Source organism: Onychomys torridus, chromosome 1 (assembly GCF_903995425.1).
Source record: "Onychomys torridus chromosome 1, mOncTor1.1, whole genome shotgun sequence".
Lineage (NCBI taxonomy): Eukaryota > Metazoa > Chordata > Mammalia > Rodentia > Cricetidae > Onychomys > Onychomys torridus.
The window spans coordinates 136119781-136139471 of NC_050443.1; the positions used below are offsets into that span (position 1 = coordinate 136119781).

General features: G+C 40.5%; 1 protein-coding gene across 2 annotated transcripts in view; it reads right to left on the reverse strand.

The window, feature by feature from the left end:
- The window catches only part of Pcsk5 (proprotein convertase subtilisin/kexin type 5), a 427807-nt gene that overhangs the window by 136674 nt on the left and 271442 nt on the right, over window positions 1–19691 (reverse strand). The window contains exons 15-21 of one of the 2 annotated variants that reach the window (XM_036173956.1): window positions 17711–17813; window positions 13774–13967; window positions 10327–10411; window positions 6299–6396; window positions 5755–5884; window positions 4916–5031; window positions 1782–1994 (exon numbers count right to left, since the gene is read on the reverse strand). In XM_036173956.1, the coding sequence (XP_036029849.1) occupies window positions 1879–1994; window positions 4916–5031; window positions 5755–5884; window positions 6299–6396; window positions 10327–10411; window positions 13774–13967; window positions 17711–17813 (842 nt within the window). In that variant the 3' untranslated portion in view covers window positions 1782–1878. Of the gene's footprint in view, window positions 1–1781; window positions 1995–4915; window positions 5032–5754; window positions 5885–6298; window positions 6397–10326; window positions 10412–13773; window positions 13968–17710; window positions 17814–19691 lie in introns of those variants that run through there. The other variant, XM_036173949.1, reaches the window with a different exon arrangement.

The window sequence follows — 19691 nt, forward strand, 5'->3', positions numbered from 1 at the left end:
TGACCAGGATTCCCTTTGCTCTTCATGTCAGAAGAGCCTACAGTGATCTAAAGAGGAAAAGTTGTCCAGCATTACCTGCCAATTCCTTAGTTACTAATGAATCATGTGACTCAGTAACATTACAGTGTTATTAAAGGGTTCAACAGACCAATTACTCATTATCTACCTGCAGTTAGAAGTGAACTTTGCTGTCTAGGGAGATTTTCAGGGCAGGCAGTTTACTATTTGTTTGTGTGAGCAGAGACTTTAACATGCATATCTCAGCTCCTTCCTAAGATCACTTCTCATCTCTTAGCATAGAAGCCATGGCATCTCAGCAGTGTAGCTTTCCAAAGCTTAGAGCCTGAAGATGCCTGGTCACACTACAAGTAAATGAGATCACTATGGAGATTTGATAGATGAGATCACTATGGAGATTTGATAGAAAAAGCAAAGGAGCTTGACATCAGTTACTCTCAGGGGAACTGTTAAAAGATATATCAGGTTTCATCATTTTCAGTCACAGATTCAAAGTGGTTTCTCTACAGTTCAGTATTCTTGATTCCACGAAGTGTTTATGAGTCACAGAAAACCAGTGAACACATCATTTCAAATTAGACAAAGCAACCCCAGCTCAGTGACATCCAGTGGACAGGTGCATAAGAGCGTGGCCCTAGTTATAGAAGGACAGAAGAGTGAGAAAATATTGAACCAGGAGGGTACAATCATGCCACCCATACTCAATTTCCAGTTTTATTTTCTTAAAATGACAGCATGAGACAACCTGTAGTCAGCACCATTGAAAAACACTGTTCCACCAGTGTACGCATGAGATTAAATATGATTTAAATAAATTCCATTTCTTAAAAAATACAGGACCTCTTAGAAACTTTTGACCGCAGGAAGAAATTTCCTGCATCCTATCTCAAGTGCTTCCCACCATGACAAATGGAACTTCTGATGACAATTAAAAAATGCTAGGGGGTGATGGCTAGATAGCACCCGGAGGTTGTACAGGGTCTACAGAATGACGCTCTGGGCTTCAGGCGACCTGGGTCAGCCTCAGCCCTTCTGGGTACCACATGCTTCTCCCATCACTCTGACTCTCCGGAACAATTCATTTACCAGCTGTGTGAACAATAACCAAATTGTCAGTATTTGGAAAGCCAGCGGCAGAAAGTCTACCCAATGAAGTCGATGGAGCAGACTTACCAGGTGAGAAAAGTGTAAACACACACACACACACACACACACACACACACACACACACACACACCAGTACACAACATACAAAGCCAGTCACGTGTGGGAAGCGCCACCACAGGACTGCGAAACACTAAGATGAGGACATGGGACACAGTCTGAGGGTCTTCTCAGTACCCTAAAGGTCCAGTTTCCTGTCATTTCCCCCAGCTGCAGGCTCAGTGCCGAAAAATGACCCACGTAAAAGCTTTCTGTTCATTCTAATCTATGTGTGCTCTTGCGATGTTTTCAGGGAAAATAAAAAAAAAAAATTTGTTTTAGGAGAAACAGGCGAGCGGATGCAAAGGAATGAAATGGACTTTCGAACCAGGGCAGAAAAATCAAATCATTACTTTAACTTCAAATTTTGGCATCAAATACTTTGGTTATACAATACTGTCTCTGTGATTCTGGCTGTTTAACACTAAACATCCAGTTTTAAAAGGTAGGCTTGTTGTAGGTTTATTTATTTGTTTTTCTACTTAAGTTTTGACAAAACAGTTCACCATCTCCCTGCACAAACTTGAGAGAGACAGAGAGAGAAAAAAAAGATAGCAAGAAAGAGAGAGGTGGTTTGCATTTTTTGGCTTTTTTTTTTCTCTTTAATAATATGGACTAATCTATACGTCTACAGGAACAAGGCTCTGAGGCGGCCACTCAGCCTTGGAATGTACAGGTTTTGCAGCACAGTTGTTGTAGAACTTTCCGCTGACACAGATTGTTCTTTTTCACAAGCATACAGAAGCCTCCTTCTGCCCAGGACTCTTCCGTGGCTTTTCCGGAAGTCAGCAAGAGAGAGGGGGAGTGGAGTTGAGAGCAGCAGGACCCAGCAGGGAGGTATTTGATTGGCCAAAGAGGTAGAGGGGGGGTTGGAAGAGGTCACTCAGGAGCAGTCAACGGGGAGGGAATTTGGTCCACCCAAAGTGATTTCAGCCAACAGCAGTGTTTTCAATGAGAAATATTGCAGTCCAGCAGTAAATGTGATTGGTATCCATTTGTGAAAGGAAAAAGAGATTGGAAAAAGAATAAATTAGAAATCAGTAATATCACAAGCAAGGAACTTTTCTTCTCAGCACTATCTAGAGCAGAAAATATACAGTCATTTGTACCATATTTCATTGATTCTAAGACATGAGGTTTAAGATTCACTGTTATTTCAGTATCACAAAGGTAATAATGATTACACTGTGATACCACATCTTGGTAGCAATTGGAATTTTAATTTTATTTTTATTAGTGGTATGCGATATAATGCCCTGTGTGTAGTTCTTTGACATTCATTTGAACAGTTGTTAAATGACACATGAAAAGTAGGAGCCACATGCTTCATTCAATGGAGTGCACATTTCTGTGGCTAAGTCTCAGATTCAGGCAGTGACACATTCCATCAACCTGATGGTCAAAAGCAGTAGTGAGTTGTCATGAATGACCAGATATATCTGATTTCTGAGATGTTAGACTGCAAAAGAATTGTCTTAGAATCATGGAAATATGATAGTTGAAAAAGAGCAAACAGTAGTTTTTAAGAGCATTTGCCATGTGATTGAAGGCCCAAGGGACCCTCATTCTTCAACAGGCCTGCAAGTGGCCTCACTGTAAACTATGGCTTTTCATGACACTTCCCTCTGATCAAGTCGCTATTTGGTATAACTTAGCCCATGGACAGCATGGCTTAGCAAGGGTTAGTACATTGTTAACTTTAGGTGCCTTGTACCAAATGCTAGAGGAGAAAACTTCAAGGTAGATAGATGTCCTGTGACTGAGCATATTCTGTTCATCAAGAACATGATGAAGGTTGAAGTTGCCCAGATGCTCCAAGGAGATAAAACTGCAAATGTCCTTGTCTTAGTGTTCTCATGTGCTCCTTTCCTGCTGTGTCCATTTGAGGTTCCTAACAGTGAGCTGTGGAATAACCACACAGGGGCACTAGCAGCATCTTCACTTTGTGTGGAGGAAGGAAATAAGCCCCATGTCTGGAGTGGCAATCTGATCCAGCATACAGACCCCTAACTCCACATTCTGCCAAGCACAGTGCATGATGCCTTTCCCTAGTCTATAGCCTTGTGACCGAGACTATTATAAATGTAGTCTCCACAGAACATGTTGAATGCTAGTTCAAATACTATTGATTTCTCTACTGAGATATACTTTATGTGTAAAGTTTAGGTACAATGTATAGGGTCCTCTCAGCATGAATTTGTGGAGAATTAAAATTCACTAATGTTGGTATTGGAATAATTGAAATATGCTGAATTTATAGGTGGAGCCAGTAAGTCCAGAGAAGTCAATGAACCTGGCAGGTGCCAAGCTGGTAGGGGAAATGACCCCTTAAACCAGGTTTCAAATTAGAAATACTTACAAGTTTCTAAAAATATCCATGTCATACTCTATCCTGCACAATTCAATCAGAATCTTAGGGGATGATATGGGTCCTAGAATTTTGGATAAAACCATTAATGTCAAGAAAAGCAGACTGGCCCGACACTTAGAAGTCCTATGTTCAAGGTTTGGTCTGTCAATTTCTAGCATCACATCTTGGGTTTTCTTGCTGGAAGATTGGAATATTAGTTCCTAGCATTACATGACTCCTGAAACACTCTGATATCATTTGATTAGGATTCAAATATTCAAATAATAAAAATCCAAATAACCAGAGAGTGGCAAGTATTAGAGAATATTTACATGATTAAATACTATGTCCAAGAATTAATAAAACATAAAACTTAGGAGATATTTATGCAAAATGCCTAGTGCTCAAGGGAGGGTAACAAAGAGCTCAAGGTATAAAGCTCTATGTACAAGGCATCAAAAAAATCTGGAAAAGGTCCATATGACAAAAAACTGGAAAGAAACAATTCAAAAACCAACCAACCATCCAGAAAAGGCTACATACTATATGATCATAAATATAAGATGTTTTGCAAAGAAAGACTGTATGGAGACAGTAAAAAAAAAAAAAAAAAGCCAGAGATTTCCAGGAATTGTGGGGAAGGCAGGATGATGGATGGCAGAACATAGGAGAGTTTTAGGGCACTGAAACTATCTTGTCTGATGTGATAATGGTATACACATGGCATGTATGCTTGCTCAAACACAATGAATGTTTAGGGCCAAAATGTATGCTAGTGTAAACTATGGACTTGGATGCTAATGATGCATTATTGTAGGCTCATGAGCCATGGCAAATATAACACTGTGGTGTGGTCTTTTGAAAGTGGGGAAGGCTGTGTACATGTGTAGGCTTGGAGTACAAGGGAAATCTCCAGTATATGCTCAGTTTTTCAATGAAGGGAAAGCTGCCTACAAAAATAGCCTATTAATTAAATTAAGTGGAACCACTTGGGACTGCAGGTGACTTATTTCTTCCCAAAATTAAAAAAGAGAAAAGAGAAATAAAGAGAAACAAAGTGGGGTGCAGTGGTACATGCTTATAACCTTAGGGTGCTGAAGCAATAGGACCATGAGTCTGAGGCCAGCCTGAGCCACACAGTAAGATTCTGTCTTTAAGCAATGATAACAAATTAATACAAAGCAACATGATCCATTAAGGGTGTAAATTCAAGGTGAGTGAATATCAACAAGATACTGAGCATATCCTATTTAGATGCATGCTTGTTAGTTTCTTTATTAAAATGGAAATACATTAGCCTGTAAAGTGGAAAGATAATAGATCAAATCACAGAGCTGTACTTACCATCCTTGCAGATGGCTCCCATCTGACACATTCCTAAGTCTAAAAGATATCCACTTGGGCAGCTGGAACAGTTCTTGAATCCCGGGCCACTGCATGTCAAACAGCTGTTATCACATCTATGGGCAAAATGCACAATTTATTAAATCTCTTTTTACATGCATAGGAGAAGGTATATTTACCATCAAGCTCTTAACAATTTAAAATTAATTCTTCCTTTGAAGATGACAAAAAAACCCTTTTCTTAAAATAGCTGTTATGTTTGATAACATGTTAGAGGAAACATGGCTGGTAGACACTGGTGCCAAAGAGGGCAAACCATGTCCTAGAAATAGAAATATTATTTTAAAAGCTCTAAGGTATGTGTGAGGGAGAGTTGGGGTTAGGAATATGGTAAGGTTCAGATCCCCAGCATCCACATCAATATGCAATATGCAGGTGTGGTGTTGTGTCTCTATAATCCTCGCACTGGGAAGGGAGATAGATCCTGGGGGCTTGTGCTTGACCATCTAATCAAATTAGTGAGTGACCTTATCTCAAAAAATAAAAGGACAATTGAGGAAGACACTGGAAGTTGACCTCTGGCCTCTAGGCACCTACTACAAACATGCATACACTAAAAACTTTAAGGTGGTCCTGAGGCATTAAAAACACCAGGCAACATGAACCAATTCTGTAGGTCAGCATCCAAAGGCAAGTGACTGAATCATACTTTAACATTAAAAAACAAACAAACAAACAAACAAAAAAACCCCCAAAAAACCTCTCAGTCTTCTCAGGTAGGAAGGCAGTCCTACAACGACCTCAGATACCAAGTCTAGGGTCAGAGCAGATGGACTCACCTTTTGCAGGATTTGTATCCATTATCGGAATTATGGTCCAAATAATAACTCACACTGCAGCTCTGTACACATCTTCCCTCTTCCATGACATAACCCTCAGTGCAGTTAATACACCCGTCTGCTCCAGCCCCTTCAATGCAAGGCACATGCAAGAAAAAGAAAAAAAAAGCCTCAGAAGGGGCTGAAGTATGGAATTCCATAGCAGTCTGTGAAAGCCACATCCGTCTACTGCCATCTTAACTCATAAACATCCTTTCCTTCAGTGGGGCTGGGAGGAACTCTTGTGTTTTTAACTGAATCTATTTGCCAAGAACACTGGTTCTTCCAAGAAAAGGACACCACTGTGATATTTTAAGTTTCTCTGTGAGGACAAGGTGCGGTGCTGATGACTGACTTTCTGTGAGAACTGGCGCACAATTATCAGGAGAAATGTTGCCCTCAACACTTCCTTGAAACATACCAAGTGCTACAGGAAAGATGGCTGGAACCAAATGCAACCCAAAGCACAAGTAGGAGAATAAGGGGGGGAAGCAGGAGAAGGTACCAGCACACGCAGCACAGGAACGGTGGCAGGGCTGGCAATCGTGGCCATTGAAGAACTGTCCATCTTCACAGGTGACAGAACACTGGGATCCCTGAAGGCTGTGAGAAACACAGACGAGCTGTAAATGCTGTTGTCGCCATGGCAAAGTGGCAATGACACACAAACTCCATGTGTAACAAACACCATCTCCCCTTGGAGACCAGAGATTTAGTAAAGCTGCAAGACAAGAAAAATGGCCCTAGACTTTTCTTGGTACTTGTCACAACATTTGCAGCACTCATATGTTGACTCTGTCATACAGTCTGGCTAATTTAAACCTTACTCAGTATCTAACAGTCTTCAAAAGTATTGGCAAGGGGCTGGAAAGATGGCTCAGTAGTTAGAGCACTCGCTCTTGCAGAGGAACTGATTTGTGATCCCAGCACCCACGTGACTGCACACAGCTTTCTGTTATTCCAGTTCCAGAGGATCTGCTACCTTCTTCTTGCCGCTGTGAGTATTATGTGCATTTGGTGCACATAAATACATGCAGGCAAAACACTCAAACTCATAAAGAAACAAAATGGTAAAATCTGACAAAACAAATCGATGACTGGCAATAGCCTGCTACAGCTGCTACAGTGTTGCTACTTTTTATTGCGTTCCTCTCTTAAGACACCCTAAGAGTAAGCAGCAAAAGGCAACTTTGTAAATATCTTGACTTTTCTTGGTTGTCTCATTTTTTTTAGTTTTTCCTGGAAGTATTTCTACAATATTAAATGATTTATTGAAATTTCCACTGCTCTAGCTATTACTATGAGACACATCTAAGTTTCTAAAATATAAAATAAAAACATAAAATATTTCTGCTTCCAAATTTCTGTCAGCCATGACATTTTTTCAAAGCCTAAAGTTTAATTAATTAACTAATTAATTAGTTTTTGAGACAGGCTCTCATGTAGCCTACTCTGGCCTTGAATTCACTAGCTATGTAACTGAGGGTGACCTTCTGGCCTTCAGCATGACAGGTACGTGTCACCATGCCAAGCCTAGAGCTTGGTTCTTAAAATAAAAAATATACATAGAATTTGTATTATTTCATATAAAATATCACTGAATGGAAACTGAAAGAGAGTGGATGTAATCTTTGTCATCAAATTTTTTCTATTGGACAATGTGTAAGTATGGAAAACGATCAAATGGTTTCTACTTTCTCATACCCTGTATCGCTCCAATTTATATCCTAGTTGGCTGCTTTGTATGTGGGTTACATTAATTGTGAAAACTGAAATTTACTTCACCCTCTGCTCATCCAAGAAACTGAGAAAGTATAAAAATAAAGCAGCCGAAGAAAAGAATCATAAATACTCCTGTTAGCATGTTAACTATTTTCTTTTTGGACTTTAGGCAAGGGTATTTCCTCCTACTTGTTCTTAGCCACCATTTAAAAATTCACAGGTTTTCTGAGGTCAAGTGGTCAGCCCCGAAGCACCTAGGAGGGAGCCTCAATGTGACAATGGGCAGCTACACCAAAAGTCCATGTCATTCTCAGAGCTTGCTGGCCTGTTGCCAACCAAGATCTCATTCTCTTCCTCCAACTCTAGAGACAAGCGTAGTGTATCACATAAATCCTTTTGTGGGATGAAATAAGGACCACTCAAAAAAATGTCCCACAGTTTTAGAAAAGATGCCTTGGCTCTCCAAGAAAGGACTGCGTTCTGAGGTTGGCTTCCATTCAGCAGGAGACAGAGGCTGCACTGTGCAGGAATTGATGAAGGAAGGGGCGGGCCACAGAGAGCAGTCATTGAACTCTGAGTAGTCCGCTGCTCCCAAAATACAGTCATCATGAGGCCCATCAGCCCAGCTCAGGACAGCCTCTGTTCCTTCTTACATAAACCAGCTAGTTTAGGCCTGTGCTATCCACTTGGCTACTGAGCCTTTGTGGTGAGGCTAGTGTTGCGAAGGAAGTGAATTTTAAATTTTCTTTCAGTTTTAATTAATTTATGTCTATATTTGAAAAAAAAAACTACACTAGATTCAGTTATTGGCAAACTTCTCAGCACACTTGGAATAGGGTGGCTTTATAAAATTTGCTCTCCCAATTAGATTTAAAAGTACCTTAATACAGATATTTCTCATAAACATTATTGTCAAGTCTTAGACATATGTTAAGAGAATATATACCAGACTTCAAAGACTTAATAAAACAATAAAGGATGTAGAGTAACTCACAAATAGTTTTCTTTTATGTTGGCCATATGTTGTAATGATAATATTTTGGACACACTGGGCTAAGTAAAATATTTTATTGAAGTCGTTTCCCTTACAGCTTTTTACCCCGTTTAACAGAGCTACCGGCACACTCACAATTGCATGCATGGCTCTCACATTTCTGCTGTGTTCTGCTCTAATTTCCTCCATAAAACGTTCTCTAAGAAATAAAAAAATAAGCTCAGTAGCCTTTCATTTCCCAAGGACCAATTATGGAGCAGATGTAAGTAGTTCATAAAAGCCATCAGATTTTACACTTTACCATAGTTCAGCAAAGTAGAGCTTAGTCTCTCATTTTATAATGAGAATAATGGAAGGCAAGAACAGTTAAATGACTCACCTGAAATCATAATTAATAAACAGCAGAAGAGGGTTTCTACCACACCATTTCACTGTTCCTTTAGGAAGAATCACGGGGGACAGGAGAGATGGCTCATTTGTTACAAGCACTGGTTGCTCTTCCAGAGAACCCAGGTTTGATTCCCAGCACCTACATGGCAGCTCAACAACTGCCTATAACTCAGGCTCAGGGGACCTGGTGCCTCTTTCTGACTGCCATGAGTATCAGGCACATACACGGTGCACAAACATACATGCAGGAAAAAAAATGCATACACATAAAATAAAAATGAAAAAGAATCAGACTTGTATTTATCAAGATTATCAAGCACTGTGAAGCAAGGCGCTAAGTAAGGCAGAGCATTTATGAAAACAAGAAACCATGAATGACACAGCTAATCAATCAGTGTCAATTATGTTCCAATAGTGACAGGGGTGAAGGACACCCACCTGGGAGCGGCCGACACTATGCCACTTCACTTTCGATCAAGGATGGGACAAATGAAATGTTCTATTACTACCTAAAAGGAATCCACTCTAGAACTCTAATGCCATGCAAAGCCAAAGCCCTGCATGTGTCTCAGCATAGAAGACGTGGACCTCTTCCTCAGGAAAGAGGCTTCCCAGTCATTTGTGCTGCATATTGTTCTCTTACAGTCCACCAAATATCAGCTTTGGCAATGAGCGAATCATCAATTCGAGGAGATCATCTCCTGGTGTTAAATCTGTGGGCAGACCGCAGATAGTCTAATGGAACTGAACCTGAGGTACTTAAGATAAGCAAATGCCTATGTGTACAGAAATACTAAAGATAAGAGAATAACTGCCCACCATTGAGAATTTAATCAGGCAGGTTAAATAGCATTTACTGGCTCTATCTGCCTAGTCATTCTCGACTAGCACAATACAGGTCAAAATGTATAAGGGATGCTTTTCAAGTGGTCACTTTTACTTATATCTGAGTCATCTTTCTGTTACAAATAAATTGATTTTTGTGGATTTAATTCTTTTGTGTGTTTGAGTGTTTTGCCTACATGCATGCATGCATGTGTACCTCATGTGTGCCTGATAGATCTCCTGGAACTGGAGGTACAGATGGTTGTGAGCTACCATGTAGGAGCTGGGGATCGATCCCCGGGTCCATGGCAAGATCAGCAGGTGCTCTTTAACTGCTGAGCCATCTCTCTACCCAACAAATCTTCCTCTTTATAGGGAATTTATTTGGTTTGTAATCTTTCCTTAGCTAAGATGGCATCCCATCTTTTCACATTTAATTGTAGAGATAATTCAAAAAGGAGGGAAGTGCTTCAGTTAAAGTCCATCTGAGGAAAGACAGAAGAGAACTATTTGTTGACATGCTGACTCTCATGTTTTCTGTTCAGTTTGCTCTACAAAGCTCCCTTGATGGTGGTGTCTTTCGTTGGATCTCACTCTCTTACCTTAACCCGCCCTTGCACTCCGTGCAGTTGTGAAATCCAGTGCATGCCTTACAGTTCTCACTGCATTTCCCACAAATATTTTTCTCTGTAAAAAAAAAAAAAGGAAAACAGTTATATGTCAGTCAACTGGATTCCATAAAAGAATGGAGATGTCCCAGTGTTTAAGAATGTGCCCTGTACTGCCTATGGGCTCATCTGGAAAGCTGCCTTGAGAAGTTTAGGCAGCTGATTTCATGGACTGTTACACCAGGAAGTACCAGGCCCTTGTGAGGCACGACGCAGACAGACTATAGAAACTCAGCTGAAAATGTTATAGTTTTTACTTCTTTCAACTCTATTTTCAAAGCAGGGTCTTCTAACTTTAAAACAGGAAATCCCACTCAGGAAATGAGGGCAATATTGCTAAGTGATGAAGATGATGCTGTGGACATGGGGTGTTGGACCTTCATGCCCAAAGCTTTTAGGACCATCTGCTGAGCTGTGGCAGAAAAGGGAACGGACACTAAAGATTTCAAGGTAAGGGCTTCATGTGTCATCTCAAACAGTGGAATGCTTGACAGCTGCTGTGGAGTGAATGTAAAAATGATTTTGTTACAATAACATCTATGTTCTGTTAGAAGTGTATTAGTTGGAGTGGATACACCATAAGTTTTCTTATTAAATAACAAACCCAGGTGTCCACACTGGAAAAAAAAAAAACACAGCAAACACAATGTCTTTATCATGAAAAGTAGTGACGACATATTGGCAAAGATCTTTTAGCTTTGTTAAATTTTTGCTAGAAATTGAGTACATGCTCTGTTATGCCAGAGGGTGATCCATGCATCCATGCATGCATGCATGCATGCATCTATCCATTCATTTATCTATCTATCTATCTATCTATCTATCTATCTATCTATCTATCTATCTATCTATCTATCTATCTATCTATCTATCATCTATCTGTCTATCTTTCTACACGGAACAAAACAAAGCATTGTCCACAGGCTTCTCCTCTCTCTGCTTTTTAAGTGTTGATATTCATCAAGGTTCCATGGAGATGAATTCCTATATGAACCTACTGAGTATTCTGTGTCTTTCAGCGAGATACACAAAGCCCTTGACAGTATTCTAGCAGCTACACTGCAGCCCCTACTGTGATATTAAGAACACAGGTTCTGGCCTTAGACTTGAAGTTACAGGCCAGGAAATTGCATTCTGTTTGGAAAAAAAAGCTGAAGCTCCATTAGTGGGCAAGTTCAGTGTCTCTAGACTCTGGGCTCATGAGTGAAGATTTCAGTGAACTCTAGCTCTCAGCTTATCTTGGCAAGTTAATGGGATTATTCAAGGGGAAAAGATCAACTATAAATCATTGTGAATGTGTTCTCAGCAATTATTATTAGCCACAGTCATAACTGATCACTGTGCTGTATGTAAATGAGCTTAGTAGAGGGAGAAACTGTAACAGGCAATAAGAGAGATACAGTGACCACTTGAACCAATGCTATATGGTGGTTGAAGTAACTGAATAGCTTCTCAAGTGTCTACTCCCAGGTTCTTTAGAAAGGAATAGTCTGTTGGGTGCTCAGTGATGGAACACACACTTAACATGTGCAAGGCTCCCTAAGAAATACTGTGCACTTCTGTGGATCTCTTATGACCCTCTTTATCTTCTAAATTTTCCTTCCCCTATCAAGATGAAAGTCATGTTCCAAATTTCAAGGCAAATAAGAACCTTAGGAGAATCCATATTACTCCCAAGGGTGGAATTAGGGTCTGATCTAACAAGAGAATTGCCTACTCTTAAGTTTTACTTCTGTAAAAAAATTATTTCTTTATTATTACTGTGTGTGTGTGTGTGTGTGTGTGTGTGTGTGTGTGTGTGTGTGTGTGTGTACAGGCACACACAGGGAGGTCAGTGGACAATCTTTGGTAGTCTAACTTCTGTCTACTCTGAGTTCTGGGTATTGAACTCGGGCTGTCAGGCTTGCCTGGCAAATACTTTTGCCTGATGACCCCTCTCACAGCCTGAGAACGCCAATTCTTAAGAGGCAAGACTTTTTGTCTAATCTTTAAAGAGAAAAGAGTCTCAGGTTGTGCAGCAAAATGACATTTCAGTGCCATCATAGACTGTGTGGGATGTGTGACAAATTATCTAGAGCTCAGAAGCTAAGCCAGAGATACCTACAACCCTGGGAGTGCCACACTGAAGCAAAGTCTGAGCACAGACTAGTGACCTTATGTCTTGCCTGTTTGTTAATTACAGTTAATAAGGGCCAACCTCTGAGAAGTCACACAGTAATGTACAGATTGCTGTTTAGTAAAGCGATAGTGTTCTGGCCGTAAGAAATAAATACCCCCTCCCCACACCTACTGGTATTGCTCTGTCTAACTCTGTTTCATCTCTAACTCAATAAAAGGACTTTCCTTTTTTCTTTTCCATCCCTCCCTTTCTTACTTCTTTATTGTCCTTCTTTAAAGTTATGTCTATTGTGTGTCAGTACATGTTTGTGAATGCAAATATCTTCAAGAGCTAGAAGAGGGTACTGGGTCCTCTGACATTAGAGTTACAGGTAGTTGTGAGCTTTTGTGAATGTTAATCAGGTCCTCTGGAGGACCTGAGCCTCTTACCCACAATCTTAACCACTGAGCCACCTCACCAGATCCATAACAGGATTTCTTCTTCCCCTTCCTAGGGGACTACAGTACTTGATCATCTTATGGACCATTATCCTAGTGCTTGTTTCATTAGTTACTGTCTTAGATCATTTATTCATTAATGAGTGAAATGTTTCTGACACATGTCCATTCTACATATCATGTTTTGGAATCTTTCCAAAAGCCTGTTGGGCAGGTCTGACTGCCATCCTACTTATCAGGTTGGTCAACAGCTGGCTCCTGGAAATTTGGATATAGGGAAGGTTTCCATCATTCTGATGAGACTAGCTAACATTTTGAAAACTATACAAGCAGCATGGTTTATGGTGTGTGCCAGGAGCTAATGTTCAGCTCCCAGTGATGACCAGGGACACAGAGTCTCTAGTGAAGTTCCCTTGTATTTATTGTTTCATGAATGCTACTATCACAGATGGTTGAGGGAGAGGGAAGGGGGGGGGATGAAACCTGTGTTGAGTGCTCACTCTCAGAAGCATCATTCTAGATTACTCTAGACTTCCCTACTTCCCTTTGCTCAGTTGACTTCACACCCTTCTGCTTTAATAAATTCCAGGGGCAATTATATCCCCAGCGTTCTGAGTCTACTAGCAAATCATTGTGCTGGGAGGGATTGTGAGGGTCCTCTGTTACAGGCAGTTGCAGACACCTCTACATAATACTTCTAAAGTATTTCTTTAATGAGCTGATTAGGTTCTATTTGGTACTAAGCAAAGCCCAGATTTCATGCATAGAGTTACTCAAATGAAAATTTTGTCTTTTTGAAAACCCAAACATTTGAAATCAACTCACTGGTATCCTGGTACATTCCATCAGGGCACTGAATAACACAGCTGCTGGTCTCTTCATTCAGGAAGTAGCCATATTTACAGGACAGGCACTGATCACCGTGGCTGCCAAAGCAGGACTCACAGTTGGGCGCACACTTCCGGCACCTCTTCTTGTCAGCATGGTAGTGGCCAGGAGGGCAGTTGGAGACACAAATTCTGCATTGTGGGATGGCAAGAGGAATGGTTACTCAGCAACACTCAGCATTCCTGTTGAAAGGTCGGCAGCTGCCTGCAGCTTTAAGGTTAATATTCAGCTGGGATGCCAATACCAAATCCAAAGGACCAAATCTGCCTGGTAAAATTTTCTCTTGTGCAGGAAGTCAGAGGAGCATTGCAGCTAGACAGCACCAAATCCAGTAAACAGGTATTTCATTGTTTTCTATCTTCTAGCCAAGGTCTAGCTGTGTAAAAGAAATGATAACTGGAGTTTGAATCTCAAGAACTAGCTTGTGGTGTTGAATCTGGGCAAAAATAATACAGGCCATACCTCTATGGAAAAGGTCATTAAAATAATGTGTTCTGTTCACTTCTGTGTGAAATTTGTCATAGGGCTTGTGTGTACATGTAGGTAGATGTGGTGTGTTCTTATCTAAATGAATACACACACATGATTTTGTTCACCAACTTTCTTCTTTAAAAAGCCAACTTCTTTAATTACCTATAACTGAAAATAAGGCTTTACTTATTTAAATATCTATTGAGCACAAATTAAACACCATGCATTTTGGTTAGCGCACCAGCACCAAGACAACTGAGAGCCTTTCTCCTTGAGGCATTTAATGTCTAGCATGGGGTTAAATAGAAATCTGAGCTTGGCTGTGTTTGCTCAGGTGCCTGATCACTATTCTCAGGACACACAGTTTTGCCTGAAAGTGGGTGAGAAGGGTAAGCTGGGCTGGAAAAGACATGATGTTGGTTGGACGGGCTGTGTGTGGGCAGGCACTAGTCTGCAGCTTGAATCCACAGGGACATATTTGCATAGCCAGAAACCAGGAGCTAAGAGGCACAGGCTCCATTTCAGTGTCTACAGTGGAAGATTAAGAACAGAGATCAGCATGGATGGTCGCATGTTTGGGAATGTAAAAAGAGAGTGCATATCTGGCCCAGGCACTCACATGTCCAGGAAGGACAAACATAACGTCAGACAGGATGATTAAGTTCAACAGATATATTTTACATCATGGTGGCTAGAGTTAATAGTAAAATGTTGTATACTTGAAAATTCTTAGAAAGGTCAATTTAAAATGTTCTCATTACAAAAAAAATAAGCATTTTGAGAATATAGATACTAAATAGTTTTAGTCATCCTACAATGTACAACATCATGTGTTATTTTATAAATATATATAATTTCAACTTTCTTATTGGCAAAAGAAAGCACTAAAGGAGAAGACCAGCATGGTAAGTGTACAGCTGGTCTCACCTCAGCATGCCTCCAAAAGTGAGAAATCATTTGGAGTTACATGGCATATATTCTGCATTAACCTGACTCAATTTGAAGTCACCTAGGAGATACGCCTGCAGATACATCTATGAGGATAGTTTCTAGAGACTGAGTTGAAGACCTTCCCTAAATGTAGGTAGCACCATGGCATGCTTGGACTTAGGTCCCAGACTGAATAAAAAGGGAAAAAGGTGACAGGAAGCTGAGCACCTATGCTGATCTGAGTGCTGACTCACTGTGGCTAACTGCCTCATGCTCTCTCCACTATGCCCATAGCATCTTGATGAACTATTTTCCTTCAGAGTGGGAGTCAAAACAAACTGCTCTTGGTTTGCTTTTGACAGGTATTTTTGTCACAGCCAGAGAAAAGCAACTAGTGCAGAGAACTGGTGTCATAAGTGGGGTTATTGGCTGTGATAAACCTGACCATGTAGTTATAGGACTATAAGAGGAACATGGAAACATTTGAGGATGTGGAAATTCAGGCTATAGAAGCACCAAAATGCTCCAAGGAGAGCTGATGGGGCCACCTCCACCTTCATCAGCCCGGAATAGTGAGAGACATGCAGTCAACAAAGGCCAGGTCTGAGGTTTCAGAGGGAGACGAGGTCTCTATGTGACCTGCACTAGAGGTCGTTTACATTATGTTCTGGCAGAACTGCATTCTGGCTGGGTACCGAGCAGTTGGGTGAGGCTCAATAAAAGCTGTAGCAGTTTGGTGGAGGAAAGTGGAAGACAGCCTAATGCCCATGCTGTGGTACAGTTACTGCTTACTATTCTAGTCAGAGTGAATGAGAGTTAAAAGATGTGAAACATGTGCCTGGGTGAGAAAAACAGGAAAGAAGTTTCAAACCATCACTAAGGACAGAGGTGTAATCATCAGAGAGGTCTCTGTCCTTAAACAGAAACCTTACACTCCTTTCTGAAGCAACATGAAAAGGGCCACTACAGAAGACCCCACACACTGCACGCTCTCACTCAGGAAAATGCAAATCCATCTGAAATAAGGCTGACTGCACTGAGAATGATGCTGACATGATGCTCTGCTGAAAACAATGACTCAGGGAAGCCTTTTAATCATATGTTTAACTGCCAAGGCACAGAGGCCACTGCAACTGAGGTAAATGGGGGTCAAGCTATATTTCAAACTCACACCAGAACTTGACATCATTCACAGTGTTGGCCCTTTTGGGCAAGCATTACAATGTTACGGAGGCTTATATCTGGGTTCCAGAAAGCTGCTGGGGACAGTCAGTATGAGGCAAGGTCGTATTCTCTGCAAGGAGGCTCTGAGAGGTACTGTGTAAAGCTGGGAAAGTAAGGCCTAAGACACAAGGGAGACCCTAGGATGTTGGAGATGCCCGGACTCTGGGGTGTTCATCAAAGAAAGGTATAGTCAATGAATGGAGCCATTTTATGAGAGAGGAAACATGTGTTGCAGGTGGCAGAGGTGGAGGAGTTGGTATAGCCAAGACTGTTGGAGGTCAGATTGTGACAAGGGAACCAGACACCAGACTAGAGCTGCAGGATTCCATGTTTGCTCTACTGGGTTTTGAACTTGCTTTGGTCTGATCTTTCTTTGCTGCACCCCAATTCTTCAATTTTGAAATAGAATGTATATTCCATGCCATTATATATTGGATGTATGGAACCTGGTTTTATAAGGGATTACTGTTAAGAGTAAGTATGTAAAAAGTCTAAATTTAGAGATTTTAGGTTTTTGAATACTGTTAGGTCTGTGAAGATTCAGGGGATTCTTACAGAGTAAGAACATAATGTACTTTACATTATAAAAGGGTTATGAGTCTTGGAGGACCAGAGGTGGGATGTAATTATTAACAGTGATATGCTTTAGTGTCCAGGTATAGACCTGGGATGGTTAATCTTCACTGTCAACCTGGAGGAACTTCAAATTAGCTCTAGATGTGTCTGTGAAGGTATTTACAGGGACATTTAACCTACAAGGGAAGATCCACTCTGAATATAGGCAAGATCCCCAGATTATTAAAAAGAGGGAAGAAGCAAAATGCCATTTGAACACCAGAAATGACCAGAATTGCTCTGTTTTTGCACAATGGGCACAATGTGACCAGCTCCTTTTTGACCTAGCTGTCATGCTTTCTCTGCCAGGATGGACTGCATCTCTTCACACTGTGAGCAGAAATAAGCTTTTCCTTCCTTTCATTGCCTTTGTCTAGTGCTCTGTCACAGCAAGAAGAAAGGTAACTAAAAACTATGCCAATTTCTCACCATGCAAATAAGTATGGTTTTCATCCTTGGGAATGACAGGAATGTCATAAGCCTTAGCAGGAACATCCTTTTTATGCTTAGAGCTCGGTAGGGGAACCTGGGAATACAGCACTATGTATGCATCCTTTATGTTGGCCCCACAGGACTGCCTGGGACATATGGGGCATGCTTTAGGGAACATGTGAGAACACGGCTTGTCTCTTACCTGGTGTTATTTTTCAGTTTGTAGTAGTAGTGTAAACAATCATTGCAGTGGTCTGGTCCTGGCCCATCACAGCCAACCTCACTGCATTCAGCATCACAGGGACCTTTCAAAAAGAGATCAGCAATTACAAAAAGAAAATGACGCCAGTAAGTCAGTTTAATCTTGAAGTTGGAATAGAATAAGACATTTTAGCCCCTTGCCACAATGCAGTGACAACTTCTTTAAGATGGAGGAACAACGGTCAGTGTAGCTATAAGGCCAAGACAGAACTCTTGATTGAAGGCAAAACGTCAATTGGTAAAGAGTCAAGAATATAAATTATGGGTATGGCCCGGTGTTTATATCACATATGGCAGCCCTGGGGCTTTGGGAGTGACAATAAGCATTTGGTATTCCAATGATCAGCTCCACTATAGCAAACTGTAGTTACCATAGCAATAACTATATGGTATTTATGGACAAATTAGATTATCAACAAAAAAACTTTGACTCAGCACCTAGAAAAGATTTTTTTTATCTTGTCTAAGGTCATTAAAGCTGCTGAGTTATCTCTGAAATACTATAGCCATCATGAAATATCATTATGGCATATGGCACCAACTTCTCAGTCCCTAGTCTTGGATCACAAAGTGCTTCAGGCATAGAATGATTTAATTTTGTGTTCTACCAAAGATGAAAGGGCAGCTCAACAAAAGATATGACATATAAATTCAAAACTGCCAACTAGATTAAAGAAGTCCACACCTAGGGTGAAGGTTCTTAAGTTCTTGTGCTGCACGTTCTTTGGTATTATATAAGAGACAATTTATAGTAAGCAAAAACTACACCAGAGGAGTGGGTTGTGCTGTGACTGACACACAGCATTCTAATGGCATGGGTAATTCAGATAGGCATTTACTTCTTTCTTCTTGATCTCCAACTTCTAGTATATTTGGACTCATTAATTTTAAGCTCCTTCACACAAAAAATTCTTATGATTTTAAATACCAATACATAATTTCCTGAAATATGCAAAATGTAGGTGAAGGGAATCAGGAGTGTTTGAATTCTATTTGCTTTAATCAAAGTGATTTATTGCTTAACCTCCGAGGTCTCTTTTAACCATTAGAGAACTAGGCTCTATAATTATTATATCACACAAACATAAAATGCTAGAACTCAGGTAGAAGGACTTGGAAAAAGATGTGCTAACCACTGATGAGAACCTGATTTTCTAAGAGTTACAATGGCTTGCCCAGAATCACATGGCTTGGAAAGCTGGGATCAAGAAACACCCAGAGGTCTAGTACAGATCTGTTTAAAGGAAGTAAATCATGTATTTGAAATGTCCTCATGGTCTGAATGAATAAGTGATTTTAAAATTCTGAGGGCTTGAAGGCAATCGTGATTAATTCCAAGAGTCATTTGACAACACTGTTTATTTCTCTTTCCCCAAGAGTCTTAAATTGATTTCCAAATTAAATTTCACAGCTAGTATAACTTGGGACAGTTCAGCCATCCACCACTGTACACCAGGGGAGGGGTGACTGTGTTATGTGAGTTAAGGCAGCTGTGGATATCACAGTCTTTGAGAGTCAGTGATACGGTCACCTGTACCTCTAGTCAGATTGGCCTCTAGTGAAGGCTAAACACACACACACACACACACACACACACACACACACACACACACACACACGATAGAGAGAGTGAGACAAAGAGATAGAGAGACAGACAGACATAGGTAGCCCTAAATTTTCATTAGATGTTATTTTTATATCTTTAAAAACTCTACAAATATGTATTGTGATATGTGCCAAAGGTGTATGTATGGCAGGTTCACACACTATGTTCCTTCTTTTGCAGTCTTAAATTGTTCCAGATACAGCACAGCATTGTGAATTTTAGGATAACAGTGACATAAAATTGTCTTTGTTCTCTCACAAATGCCAACATCAATGCTTTAGAAATGTAATCAGAAAAGAGGCAAGGATATGTTATT